The sequence below is a fragment of the Gadus macrocephalus genome, chromosome 1 (assembly GCF_031168955.1).
Source record: "Gadus macrocephalus chromosome 1, ASM3116895v1".
Classification (NCBI taxonomy): domain Eukaryota; kingdom Metazoa; phylum Chordata; class Actinopteri; order Gadiformes; family Gadidae; genus Gadus; species Gadus macrocephalus.
The window spans coordinates 68,574-82,839 of record NC_082382.1 but is presented as its reverse complement, the minus strand read 5'-3'; the positions used below and the strand labels follow the sequence as shown (position 1 = coordinate 82,839).

The 14,266-nt window shown below is 46.3% G+C and overlaps 2 protein-coding genes across 7 annotated transcripts in view; one reads left to right on the top strand and one right to left on the bottom strand.

Annotated features, from left to right (window-relative positions):
* Positions 1-843: 843 nt before the first annotated feature.
* Positions 844-9,679, top strand: LOC132464448 (PPARGC1 and ESRR induced regulator, muscle 1). 3 transcript variants are annotated; one of them, XM_060060826.1, is made up of 5 exons: positions 844-1,087; positions 1,725-4,991; positions 5,092-5,208; positions 5,346-5,423; positions 8,798-9,679. In XM_060060826.1, the coding sequence occupies exons 2-5, from the start codon at positions 1,751-1,753 to the stop codon at positions 9,145-9,147; spliced, it is 3,786 nt and encodes a 1,261-aa protein (XP_059916809.1). In that variant the 5' UTR covers positions 844-1,087; positions 1,725-1,750; the 3' UTR covers positions 9,148-9,679. The 3 variants fall into 3 exon arrangements, with proteins under 3 accessions (XP_059916809.1, XP_059916817.1, XP_059916826.1); XM_060060834.1 differs by having other exon boundaries at positions 844-1,091; positions 1,731-4,991; XM_060060843.1 differs by lacking the exon at positions 8,798-9,679 and having other exon boundaries at positions 921-1,087; positions 5,346-5,848.
* The window catches only part of rereb (arginine-glutamic acid dipeptide (RE) repeats b), a 32,111-nt gene continuing 23,824 nt past the window's right edge, over positions 5,980-14,266 (bottom strand). For 2 of the 4 annotated variants that reach the window (XM_060060793.1, XM_060060814.1), the window contains exons 13-17: positions 12,415-12,619; positions 11,205-12,015; positions 10,323-10,460; positions 10,050-10,230; positions 5,980-7,766 (exon numbers count right to left, since the gene is read on the bottom strand). In XM_060060793.1, coding sequence (XP_059916776.1) covers positions 7,733-7,766; positions 10,050-10,230; positions 10,323-10,460; positions 11,205-12,015; positions 12,415-12,619 — 1,369 coding nt within the window. In that variant the 3' untranslated portion in view covers positions 5,980-7,732. Of the gene's footprint in view, positions 7,767-10,005; positions 10,231-10,322; positions 10,461-11,204; positions 12,016-12,414; positions 12,620-14,266 lie in introns of all 4 variants that reach the window. The other 2 variants (XR_009527265.1, XM_060060801.1) reach the window with 2 other exon arrangements.

Below are 14,266 nucleotides of genomic sequence, written 5' to 3'. Positions count from 1 at the left end.
TGAAGCGGTGTCTGGGAGGGCCTGGTTCTCTGAGGCTGAGGCAGGGCTACTGGGCTCGGTGTCTCTGTAGATAGGAAGTAATTTATGCAGAAACCGCTCACTGTTTTTTGTTAATATTGGCCAAACATTGTTTTAGGATCTTACGCTCTGCGTTTATTACTGTGCCATTGTGTCTCACATCAGGAAGGGTCACAAACGTTTTAATCTCAGCTGTAATGAATGTGTGCTCGTTTGAATCTATGGTGGCCTTTACCTTATATCGTAAGGCTGGTGGCTGGACTGTAAATGTTTGAAGCGACATCTTGACATCCAAAAGTTTTTAATATGAAGAAGTGAGGCCATATCCCAAGGCAGTGATTGTAAAATATGTTTTATTTGCTTAGCCATTCATGAATGCAAAATCGTTTTTTACAGATAAGTATTTGAAACGATGTAGATGAGAGTCCTAGTTGAAACTTATTTAGCTTGTTATGAAGACGCTATGTACCTTTTACAACAATAAAACACTTTTCGCATAGTTGTGGTTTGTTTTATACACATGAGTTTACCAGCTGAACATTGTGAGTTAAATAAGTTTAGTGTTATTGATTTCTAATGAACACCGAATAGTGAATTGTACTGCAAAACAATTAATATGAAAGGAAACAATGAGTCTAAGAAAACGTAATGTCTACAGGTTCATGTATACGTATTAGGGCTAATCTTTATAATTAGTTGGTAACTTCAAACACATTTATTATTTTTACCTTGTGTAAACAAGTTACTGTAAGGTAATATATTGAGAAAGATCGTTTAAATTTGAGACGATTCATTCAATCGCAGACGATTCATTCAAAATCCCATAGATTCAAATAACTGCCCTATATTATTGATCTCAACTCTTAGCAGTTCTATTTTGGGAGGGAGACTGAAATATCACACCTTCAGTAAGGGAAGGACATGAAGGCCGCTGCATGTGCTGCCACATACTGCTCTATTTTTACCCGCTCAAAGGCACCAGTATGACCCACGGACAGACACAGGACAATGTGATTGTCGGGACACGGCAGAAAAAGTTTGATCACAAGGATTTCTCTGTGTGCATCAGGTAGGTTTACCCTTTATCGACATACAGTGATAATATACTGTTTCAACAAAACATTCACCAGTGTCTTCTTTAAAAACATTTGTTCCAACTATAGTCTGATAAATACGATTTATGTTAATTCTGCATTTAGTACTGCAATGGTCACTTACCACGATTTATTAGCAATGTTGTAAAAGTCACCATTTGAAAAATGTTTCATGGTGGTATATAATATAGTATGGGTGAGTGAGTTTGTTATATTGGAGGAGTCAGTTTGCAGCAGTTTGTTTACCTCAGAGACCCTATAGTTGGTTAGGTGTGTCACATTTACCAGAGCAAATGTACCAAGTACATTTTTTGGGACGTATAAATTCCTGGTGCTGTGACATTGGCTGATGTTATCGAACTTTAATTTACGATTGAAATCCCAGCAGAATTTCACCTAAATTGTTGATACTGACAGTGTTAGTATCAACACACAGCACCGATATAACGGCGTGAAAACTTAACATATGGATAGAATAAGAACCTATATGATGGATCTTAAATCAATCTTCTTCCTGTGAGACAATACCATTGGCTGATCATTGATACAGGATTTACTGTAACCTTGGAGGAGGTCCTAAGCCTTGTTCCTTTGTGTTTCCCGCTCTTGCAGTTGCAGCACTATGTTAAGGTGTGCAAATGGACGACCTTGATCACAGTATCAGCATAGTGGAATACGAGTGGATGAGCTTTTATGATGAGTGTGAAGAATGTTGCCTGCTATTGCCCTCCAAAGCAGACGTTGACAACTCCAGCCTGAGTGATTCAGAAGAGTCCTGGAGTCAGGAACATTCAGAACAATGTGATGCCCTGCAAACCACTGCTGCCAGAACAGGGCCAGAATTAGTCCACCTCGCACTGGAGCATGGCCCTTGCTTTGCAGAGTTTTCACAGGTTAAACAGAAGCACACAGACGGAGAAGCAGAGGATCAGACTGCGGTCTGGGAAGAGAAGGGATCAGATAAAGGATCTCTTCATACCCGCCTTAATCTTGTAGAGACACCGCAGTGTTCCGAAGAAGATGTTCTCTCCACCATGGAAGCACAAAAAGAGAATGAGGAGATATTGAAGATGGTTAATTATGGCATTGCAACAAATGAAACACTCTCACAACGAAGCGACCCTAATGATAGCCAATGTTCTACTGACGATGGAGCCCATGAAACGCTTTCAGACCTACAGAGAATTTTGCTAAGTGACACGGTCTGCGCCACAACTACACAGGAAGTCCAGCCACTTCCCAGACATAAAGCCGACCGTGATATGAACGACAGGCTGATACAATGTGCACACAATGCAGAGAAAACACTTTGCGGGAAAGACAGAAGCTTCTTGATTACGAAAGAGAAGGAGCGTTGGTTTGTGACGGTGAATGTCAGCCCTTTGCGAAGAAAAAGACGAAAGAAAAAGAAAGCTAGTAGAACCTTTCCCCCGTGCGGCGGTTTGCAGAAGCCCACACCTGAACGCAGGTCAGAGGTCAAGATGAATCAATCAGAGGTGGAGAGCAGCAACGACTCAGGGCCTTGTGAAACGTCACAACCACACCAAGGAGCATCTGCTGCAGAGTCATCCGATGGGATTCAGATACCAGTTCTCACAGATACAAAACCAATCCATGAGGACTCTTCTCTTTCAGACTCTGAATTGTGTTCTTTTAAACCTTCCACACTGGAAACATGTCCATTATCTGAGGCAGCTCCGCAGTCAGTGACCCTCCCAAACTCCACGTTATCCAAGTTAGCATTTAAAGGTCAAGATATTACAGTGCTGGACGGTGTGAAGGCTGAGGATTTTGAAAATGGTCAAGGATTATGCTTGGCAAATATTTGCTATTCCAGACATCAAACCGCCATGTTGCCTGATGCAGTTATCTTGAAAAGTGCAAGTAGATTACAATACTGTCAATCATTTGAAAGTATTGAGTCTATGGAATTCAAAAGTGCCGAAGACTTCAGCTCAAGCAACAGCTCTGATTGTGAAAGTTATGCTTCAGCACCTGACACACCAGAGGATACTTGGCCTATATTCAAAGACCATCGCTCTGAAAATAAACCAGAGGACCTGGAACAACGGTCCCGCCGCCGCAAACTATTGCTGTCCACACCATGTGACCTGTTGGAGTTAAGTGAGATGGAAAATGTTCCACACACAGATGACGTGCAGTTTCCTGATGAGACACTGCATGTGCATTCTGCTAAACATGTGTCACATGACATTGAATACCTGCAGGACCCTATGCCCTTGCAAAGCCATGGCTGTAAAACTGAGGCCAATAGGGAATGTATGGAGGCATATACTGAGCCTGCTTTGGCATGTCTACCTGTTGAACAAAGTGATAGTTTAACACTAGAGAACAACTCTGCTGATAAAACAGTCCATTTAACGTCTCAACCTTCAGACTCTAAGCAAGTGGAACTGTGTAGCATGACAACAGATCAACCTCAATCTCCTTCTGTTTGTGATCCGACAGCTGGCTCTGTGCCGGACAGCCAAGAAACATATGCTGAATCACTTGGCCCTTGTCGGCCTGTATTCGCCATGTCTGCCTTTTGGGATGAGATGGAAAAACTGACAATTAGAGACATTTTACAGCTGAGAGAATCAGGGGAACAACCCAGCAGAAAAGCACTTACAATTCAAGACACAGCAAGGCCCCATGATGATGACCAGGACATGAAGACAGACACCGGTCCTCTGTGGTCGGATACCTCTCTGGTAGATCCGTCAGACATCGCAGACTCTGACTACTTTACCAATCCCGATGACTCTCAGCCAGATCGCTCGAGTTGTGATGTTTCCGTATTCTCTGATCTGGATGAGGAGTACTGTCAGCTGCTGGGCGGCGGGCAAGAAACGGGCACTGACCTTCTGGACCCTAACCTTCACACGCAAAGCCCAGCTGTCTCTCCTCCCACACGGGACTCCACAAAGAACACACCGCCGGCTAATGAAGGCACGCGGGAAGAGGGAAGTTTGGATGTTCCACACTCCCTTAACTGTTTTTCAGCTGGTCAAACTGCACATGAGAGTGGTATTCAAAAAAGCAAAAGCATGCATAACATCCAAACTCTCTACAGTACTCACAAGGGCACGCCCTTCAAACCGATCCTTGAGAATGGAGATGAGCGATCACCCTGTATAAAGGATCCTTCCCTGCAGATGATCCCTGTCATAATGGTGAACAACGTTCTCGTCGATGGAACCTTCTCAACTATGCTGTCGAACCCTGACATTCTGGACGAGGATTACAGAATATCCCTCCCGGAAGTTTTGGGGTATTTCTATGAGAACAAGACAGAGGATGACTTTGGGGTCAGTAACTATGATGACCAATCACTGTCTTCTCTTTGCGACGGCACCACCAGCTCCAGATATGGGTCTAAGGACGGACTCCTGTCCATCCAAGCTTCCCAATGGAGAGAGGAAAAACCAATCCCCATCTTCACATGCTCCGGCCACTCCCTTAGAGAGCTCACATTCCCAGAGGCAGACTACCTCATACGTTCAACAGAGATTCACGTTGACCCGGACATGGAGAGCCACGGCCTGCCAATCTGGGCTGTACCTCACGCCCCCTGTCCGGGCGTCTATCCCGTCCTCTCGTCTGCAGCCGCGGACGAAGCTCTATTCAACAACAGATGTTGGTCCAGCTGGTTCATCAGAAATATACGCCTCCCAGACAGCGGCAGCAGCTGGAGCATTAGGTCTTGGCCTTGGGTGTTCCCGATCGGAGCCCACTGGACCCCCTTCAGGGACGCCAATGCAGTCCACACACTAACCCCTCAGAGAGAGTTTGCCTCTTTCCCCAACCACTTGGTCAGAAAGCTGGCAGCCGACCAGCAAATGTTGAAACTCATGCCGACATCGGTGTCATTATCAGGTTGGTGAATAAGGTTGAATGCAGTATCAATCAATTGAATCTTCCACATTTGAATGAAAGCAATATACAGATGTTGTACTAATCATGTGTCTGTTTTCAGATAAAGACGGCCTCTTCTCCACCCTGAAGCAGTCAGACATGTGCTTGTTGTGCATTGCAGTGGCGTCGTGGGTCCTGAGGTCCACTGACCCGCACGCAGCAGACTCTTGGAAAGCAGGTTTGAACAAAACTGCTCAAACAAAAATGTATTCGTATTTCAAATGTAATCGATTTCAAGATTTTTAAATGGTTGATATTTGTAACAGCTAAAATGATTAAATAACCTGATTTTGACTTTCTCCCATAACCATTTAGCCTTGCTGGCAAATGTGAGCGCCATATCAGCGATCCAGTACCTCCGACACTATGTTCTGAGGAGACCTGCTAAGGACGGTCAGTGACAGAACCACAACGCACATCTCCCCTGGGTCCAACAACACAACGCTTCCATCACTGATCAACGCTTCCATCACTGATCAGACCTTTTTATCTGTTTAACAGTCCAATCAATTCCATTTCTTGGAATTGCTATGGACCATTGCTAGTAAATACGTCAGTCAAGGGTAATATCATGTGCCTGATATTTTAACACACAATATGGGCACTTTATATTTGCTGAGTAAGTACAAATGCATAGACAGTTAAGCTTAGTTTGTTAAATGTTAGGCTGGTTCATGAGAATGTTGTCAAAGGGTATAAGGTAGGTCTTGTAGGGATTTGATTAAGCCTGTGTGCGCAATTTAGTTGGTAAATGCAGAATGTTGCCGTGTTCAGATTTGTCAAATAATATTTTGTTGAATAAACCTTAAATGGTCAAAGCTCTCCATTTCTTAATATGATTGTCAACAGTTAGTTTGTAGAAGGCCTGATGTCTATGTATTAACATGATGCCTATAGTTAAAACAGTATACATTTCCTGGTTAATTAGAAATACAACCACAGACAAGAATTCGTCATTGCAGAATTATTTATTGAAATAATTGTGCAATATTTTTGTTTCTTATTTCACATAAATATTGAATTTTGAAACAGGGAACAGGGTTTTTAAAATGTATGTTAAGATCACGTGGGTCTCGTCTCTCACCGCTTTGTTAAAAAAAACATCGGAATAGGTTGTTTTAATGTCACTGTGCAACACAGTGACACAGATCATAGCTTATAATTTACAATCATTTTATTTTATAACACTAAACTGTGTTCAGCAAATGTTTTTTTATGTGCCAAATTTAGGGGCGAGTTCACACTTACAGTAAGATCAATAATACTTAATATAGAATATTAAACCTATATCAATAATGCTTGGTAATATAGACTATTACACATGTAGTATTTACAGTCTCAAAGTGACTAAAAGCTTAGGTTACACTGTGAAAGATACCTTGAAATATAAATGTTTTTAATTTAGACAAATATTTAGCAGTTTTAGAATAAATCCATGTAGTATAGTTTTCCAAGTCTAATGACACAACATTGTAACTTGCTACTCTAGTTTCGGAATTGTGAAGACAGTCATGCTAGGTTGTTAGGCCAATCATTCAAACACTGATTTAAAATTAAAATTTACACAAGACCATTTAAAAATGAAAGAACAGCTCATACCACTACCAATGTTCATCAGCTGGGTCAATAGCATCCTTGCTAGCCTAGGGCATCATTAGCAATTCTATCATACTGCACACATCAAAGTTTGATGTGTGCGATATGCTGGTTACCCTAATACCGCACATGTCTGCTGAACAAGTAAAATAACAATAAATTAGGAGATTATGGCAGTATAAAGTCTTAACACTACTGTCTATTAGTAAGAAAATCTCAAGCAAACCTCTTGACAATCCCATTAAGTGCTGGAACAAGGAATACACATATAGACACACAAGGATTCTTATTTTCAATATATTAAAACAAAGGGACCCACACACTCTTTAAAAAATGTACAGTCTCTGAAAAGTATACTGGATTCTGTTAGGGTAGAGGCTGAGCGCCAACTAGATACTGGATTCTGTTAGGGTGGAGGCTGAGCGACAAGTAGATACTGGATTCTGTTAGGGTGGAGGCTGACACCATCTGGATACTGGATTCTGTTAGGGTGGAGTCTGGCCCATCTGGATACTGGATCTGTTAGGGTGGAGTCTGGCCCATCTGGATACTGGATCTGTTAGGGTGGAGTCTGGTCCATCTGGATAATGGATCTGTTAGGGTGGAGTCTGGTCCATCTGGATACTGGATTATGTTAGGGTGGAGTCTAGTTAATCTGTATACTGGATCTGTTAGGGTGGAGTCTAGTTAATCTGTATACTGGATCTGTTGGGGTGGAGTCTAGTTAATCTGTATACTGGATCTGTTAGGGTGGAGTCTAGTTAATCTGTATACTGGATCTGTTAGGGTGGAGTCTAGTTAATCTGTATACTGGATCTGTTAGGGTGGAGTCTAGTTAATCTGTATACTGGATCTGTTGGGGTGGAGTCTAGTTAATCTGTATACTGGATCTGTTAGGGTGGAGTCTAGTTGATCTGTATACTGGATCTGTTAGGGTGGAGTCTAGTTAATCTGTATACTGGATCTGTTAGGGTAGAGTCTAGTTGATCTGTACTGGATCTGTTGGGGTGGAGTCTAGTTGATCTGTATACTGGATCTGTTAGGGTGGAGGCTGACACCATCTGTATACTGGATTCTGTTCAGATGGTGTCTGGCCCATCTTGGCTTCAGGATGGCTTGTCTCCTTCCTTCTTCAAACGGCTGCAAGAGGGGAGACAGACCCAAACAGACCCATGAGGATTGAGATAACCAGACAGTGAGAGTGTAATACAACATGTTTATTAATGTAAGAGTACCATGTAAGGTAAATACAGGACTCTCTGTGCTGTTCAGGGGGCCGACCAAATGAGAACATATACATGCTAACTAAATCTGCGCCTCTGGTTGGTGAGAGTGTACGATACGGTACGGATCGTTAGAAAGCAGGCGGGTGTGGGGGGCAGCACAGCGTTTGGCCTGCAGGTGGGGCATGGGTCATGTTTGGAGCTCACCGGATCTGCCGGGTTGATTGGGTCTGATTGCGGGCACCTGCTCGCAATCAGACCTGCCAGGGAGTGTGTATTAGGCTACGTTGACACGATGAAGGTCTGAACAGAAGACGCAAAAGTGGCGTCGCGTCTTCACTTTTTATTCCGCGTTTAGACAAGCTTTTTCGGGAGGAAATCTGCATGCATACGGTGACACAAAAGTGTGTGGAATTCGATTGGGTATGCATGCCAGGCGGCTAGGTGGTGGTGTGATACACTATCACACAACACCGCCATGTCTGAGCGCATGCGTAGAATCTTCCTTCTTCTCTTATCCGTGCCGCAAAAACCAAAAAGATGCTTCTCTGTTCAGTAATACTATCTGTACATATCCTGTACATTTCGTGGAAAGACTCCTGTATGGTTGTTAGAGCTGCGAGAGCAGCTTGACGATCCGAGGGATGGAAATAATCAGACATGTTTGTTTATTTCCTTGTACTGGCACATGTATGTGACGTAAGCGCGTACGCGACGTGAGCAGATCTGAGCAGTGTTTTGCGTCTTAGCAGTGTAGACGGACACGCTACGGCGGAGCGTATTCAACTTTTCCACTCTGGAGGGTGGTTTCAGATCTATGCGTTTTCATGCCCCAAAAACGCCGTCACCGTCTAAACGAAAGGCACTTCTGATAAAATATTTTGTCGTTTTTACCCGCAAGCGTCCTCGTGTAAACGGGGCCTTAATGTGCCTGCTTTTGTCTTGCAGGAGGAGGGAAGGCCAGTGTGAGTGAGAGCTTGTGCAAGGACAATCGCACAGCTACCGCTGTGGCATGCTCATATGATTTAATGGCACACCGTTATTATTTTCCTCGATTAAAACCGCCTTTTTTGCCAAGTACAACCCTGACTCCGTCCGCTCTGTACCAGGAACCTTTACAGCGGGAAAACGCATCACTACGTCAGAGTTGGATCCAGTGTTGCGCACCAGAACCACCAATGAAGGCGTGGGGGTATACACGCAGACAAAGCACTAGGGGTGTCAACAATAATCGATTCGGCGATGCATCGCAATGCGGGGCATGCACGATTCAGCATCGATGCAGCAACGTGCCATAATCGATTATGTCGCTGTTTATTTTTGGGCCTCGAGTGGACAATAGAGTTGTGAAGTACATGCTAAGCGGCGGCGCTAGCAACAACAACAACACTAGCCTGATTTCCACCAGGGACGAAAGCGCCGCGGTCACCACTGCTGATCGCTGCCACCCTAATCAATGAAACCATTTCCACCGGCTCAGCAGCGTCCCAGAAAACCGTTGCTGAACCGCGTCAATTTCAACAGAGCAGATCGAGCCGGGCAGGAAGTGAAAAAGTAAAAGCCATAGAGCATCCGGTCAATTTTCAAAATAAAACACAATACTCAGCTCATGTAGCCTATAACAACTTCACATCAACATAACGTCATGACCGGTGGCACCAGGTCAGCAGTCAATCAATCAAAGGGTCTCAGAGGGTCGGCAACATGGACGACGAGAGACTGATTCTCGAAGTGGAGCAACATAAAATAATTTATGAAACATATCATCCTTTTTATAAGGACAATGTTAGAAAGGACAAAGTCTGGCATTTAATTGCAGTAGGTTAGGGAGTGGAAGGTGAAAAAATTTGCCTTATTGTGTGCAGTAGAATTTTTATGCATCGTAGAATCGAATTGAATCGAATCGTTACCTGGTGAACCGTAATCGAATCGTGAGGGCAGTGCCAATGCACACCCCTACAAAGCACGCTGACATAGTTACGCGAAATGCAAAGCAGACCAACACAGCTCTAATTTGAAATAACACCTGGTCAAACACAAAACACATTTAACTGCCGAGGTACGAACAAATGTTTGACAGGCTAACTTATATAGTCCAGATACCGGTACTGGCGCCGTTACCGGTGCAAATGCAAACGCAGACCAAAGCTACTAACCATCTGTCAGTCAAACGCTCTGCCCAGCGGTGCTGGACACCCACCTGTAGTAGTCCTCCTGGCCGGGCAGCGGGCCGCCACCGTGCAGGTGGTGGTGCCCATGCAGCCACTGCTGCTCCAGGGCCATGCGCTGCAGCTCCGCCGACTGGGCGTGCATCGCCTGCAGCTGGTGGGCGGCCGACATCTGGGGCATCTGGCCCTGCATCTCCCGCGGATACGCAACGCCTGGAGCGAGACAAGACGCACACCTCACACTTAGCCTGGAGGGAGGGGACTGGGGGAGGAACAGGAGCGCTCTGCTGGGTGGGAGGACTCACCGAACAGCGGGTGCCGCAGCATGTCGTGGTCGTGGGGGAGGTCGTTGAGTAAGGGGTTGGGGACGGGTCCGTTGGGGAACGGGAAGCGGGCCAAGCGGGGCCCGGTTGCCATGGGGTCCAGAGTGTGTGGAGAAGAGCCTGAAGGTCAAAGGTCACAAACGTGAGACCCGAAAATGAAAAGATGAGCTGCATTGCCTCATACCTCAGTTCATGATCACTTCCATCACTTAGGGCTAGCCCCATACGTCATTTACAGTTTTGAATAACTTTTTAAAGGTTTGCCAAATTAAAGAAAAGATAAACTCCTCATTCTCTGCCTGACAACTGTGCATGCTGAGACCATCCACACGTTTTCTCTGCTTCTAGAAAGAACGGCTAAACGCTTTTCCTTTTAATTTCTAGTGTTATTTGAATTAAACAAAAAGCTCGGGTAGGACTGCTGTGTGGACGTCAGTGGCTGTCGGATCCAGTGATCCATCTCGTTCTGACAGCAGGCCTACTTCCACTTATTAAAAAGCTAACAAACATTGTGCATGTTGATCCATTGCCACAGCAGTAGTAGTGGTTATCAGTCTGAATATTTGACCTACCATCAATATTAGGATCAGCATTTTCTATTTTCTTACTTTTTTGAATTATAAAACGGATTGGGTTCTGGTCCTTGACAACGTACACCACTGACTGCATAACCATTCAGTTTAAGTTTTAATGCGCTGCTGATTATACTGTCTAAAGGGACTATATTGCCTTAGGAAAAATTAGGATTACTTTTCCATTATATACACACTATGTAGCTATGTGTATTTATTGAAACCTTCCTCAGTAAGCGCTCAGCGGTGGTTTAATACCCAACAGCGCCCCCGGGTGCTTTAAGAGGCCCACCTTGGTTGAGGGGGTCCTGCTGGTGCAGGTGGAGGTGTGAGTGGATGTGGGAGTGCTGGTGGTGGTGCGGCGTCACGTTGAGCATCTGCAGCCGGGCGGCCGGGTCGCTGGCCACCGACGCCATCCTCTCGGCGTGCAGCCGTTCGGCCGTCAGCCGCTCTGCGTAGCTCAGCTCCGGCCGCAGCTGCTGGTTGGCCATCATCATGCGCTCGCGCTCCAGGTGGTTCAGCCCCGGGTGGAACTGGGCGAAGTGGTGCGGCGGGCCGGCCATGTGCGGCAGCACAAGAGCGCCGTGCCGGGCGAAGTGCTCCATGGGGTTGGCCGAGGGGTGCATGGCCTCCAGCTCCGGGGGCTTCATCTCGTAGCCGGGCTTCATGCGCTCCCGGAGCTCCCGCTCCCGCAGGTTGCGCAGCTCGCGCTCGCGGAGGCCCGGGTCATTGCCGTACAGGCCGGGCATGTGGTAGGCCAGCAGAGGCTCCCCGGGGCTCAGGGACATGAAGAAGGGGTGGTTGCGGTTGGTTGGCGACATGACGTGGGGGCGCGCGTACTCGCTGAGCGTGCGCAGGGCGGGCGTGTCCGGCCCGATGTAGGGGGGCACGGCCGCCACCGTGGTGGGCGGCTGCTCGAAGGAGGAGCGCATGTGGCCGTGGGCAGACATCTGGGCTGACATCTGGGCCGCCATCTGAGCCGACATCTGAGCCGACATCTGGGCTGACATCTGGGCGGACATCTGGGCGGACATCTGGGCTGACATCTGGGCTGACATCTGGGCATCGCTCATGCGACTGTCTTGGGATGAGCTGGAGACTCTCTGGGGGGGAAAGGGGGGACGGTCATCAATCTACAGTGACATGTGGGCATTTACATTGAGGGCATACAGCAGACGCTTTTAACCAGAGCAAGTTACAACCATTAATGCACTCATTCACACTCCGACGGCGGAGTCAACCACGCAGGGCGACAGCAAGCTTGTCGGGTTAGGTTTAGGTGTCTCGCACCTCGACACTCAGCTAGGAGGAGCCGGGGATGGTACCAGCAAGGTTACGTCATCCCGCTCCACCTCCTGAGCTATATATCTATATAATATCCTTACACGTAATAAGCGTGTTCACACTACATGCCTGTTCCGTCATTTAAACATTTACATTTACATTTACAAGCGTCCCCAATGAAGTACCAGAAAAAACAGAAAAGTGAAACCTTAACTCACCACATTTTTGTCTGCCTCCCTCTCTCGCTCTCTCTCCCGGTCCTTCTCCCTCTCCCGCTCCTGGCGAGCGCCGAGCTCCGCCTCTCTCCTGGACTTCTCCATCGTCTCCTCCCTCTTCTTGGCCAGCTTTGAGGCGGCCAGCGGTGTGAAGAACAGGTCTGTTCTGGAGCAGGAGTTGCAGCCCCGGTCCCAGTGTTTGATAAACCTGGATCAGAGAACACATGTTAGAAGAGTTAAGGTCTGCGTTGTTCCTGCTCCATTCCATGCACCCCTGGTGATTTGCCCTATCCACACATACAGTGACGTTCATAGGCCTACTGACGCCGGACTAGACAGGCCAAGAGACGGCCCAGCAGAGTCCAACAGTCCCCAGAACCCGCTGAGTGACAGGAACTCCCTTATTTCAGGGCCTGTCCAGTTTTTCTAGAAAAATGGAATTTGTTTTGCAAACAAAATAAGCTGTATTGATAGTCATCGGATAGGCCGGAAAGCACCGTTGCGTTAATGTAAACCGTTGTGGATTCTCTCTGTCCTCAGCAGAGTCTTATGATTGGTTCCCTTGCTCCCCATGAACTCTCCCAGTCATGTTGCTGCTTTCACCCAACGACAACACAGGTGTTCCGCAAGTGATCAGGAAATGTTACAAAGTCTTGAGCGGGGCAAATTGCCTGTGCAGATTTCAGACGATTTTAACATCGATCCCTGTTCCTATACATAATTAAGCCCAGGCAGGAAATCTCCTGGAACTTTCAACGGTAGGCCTGCATGTGTCACAGAGGCTTTAGTAACCATTTAAATAAGTCATGCTTCCTCTTGTTGTCTTAACAACCAATACATTTTATAACAGTTGAAATATTGCATTATCAATGTTAATATACATAGAAAAAAGGACCTGGATCTAAGAGGGATGCACTTTGTCTCTTTGTTATTACACAGCTCTTCTTAATGCTGTATAATGCTTTGTTCACTCGAATGGGCCTACCCAATGTTTGGCAGTAATTATTTTTTGCATAATTGCTAAGCATAATTGACCGCTTTCAAGGAAAGTGAATTTTTTTTGCCTCTGATTGACGCCTTTCCAATCACTCCAACCACTTCAAGTGGTCCGTTAACTTATCAACCCCAGCGTATTCGTTTGCTAAGCGACGTCAACATCTCTGTTGAAATAGTTCTCTACTGTTCCAACACTACGAATGGTAACAAATAAATTGTCATTTCTTTAGATTTGGCAAAGCAAGACCCCTCCGCTTGGAGTCGGAGTCCGGTCTGCGTTCTATACATTACCCTCACAGTGGATACGGTACCTGGCGGTCTGCATTCTATACATTGCCCTGACATGGTGGATACGGTACCTGGCGGTCTGCGTTCTATACATTGCCCTGACATGGTGGATACGGTACCTGGCGGTCTGCTTTCTATACATTGCCCTGACATGGTGGATACGGTACCTGGCGGTCTGCGTTCTATACATTGCCCTGACATGGTGGATACGGTACCTGGCGGTCTGCGTTCTATACATTGCCCTGACATGGTGGATACGGTACCTGGCGGTCTGCGTTCTATACATTGCCCTGACATGGTGGATACGGTACCTGGCGGTCTGCGTTCTATACATTGCCCTGACATGGTGGATACGGTACCTGGCGGTCTGCGTTCTATACATTGCTCTGACATGGTGGATACGGTACCTGGCGGTCTGCGTTCTATACATTGCCCTGACATGGTGGATACGGTACCTGGCGGTCTGCGTTCTATACATTACCCTGACAGTGGATACGGTACCTGGCGGTCTGCGTTCTATACATTACCCTGACAGTGGATAGGGTACCTGGCAGACTGGCGGTCTGCGTTC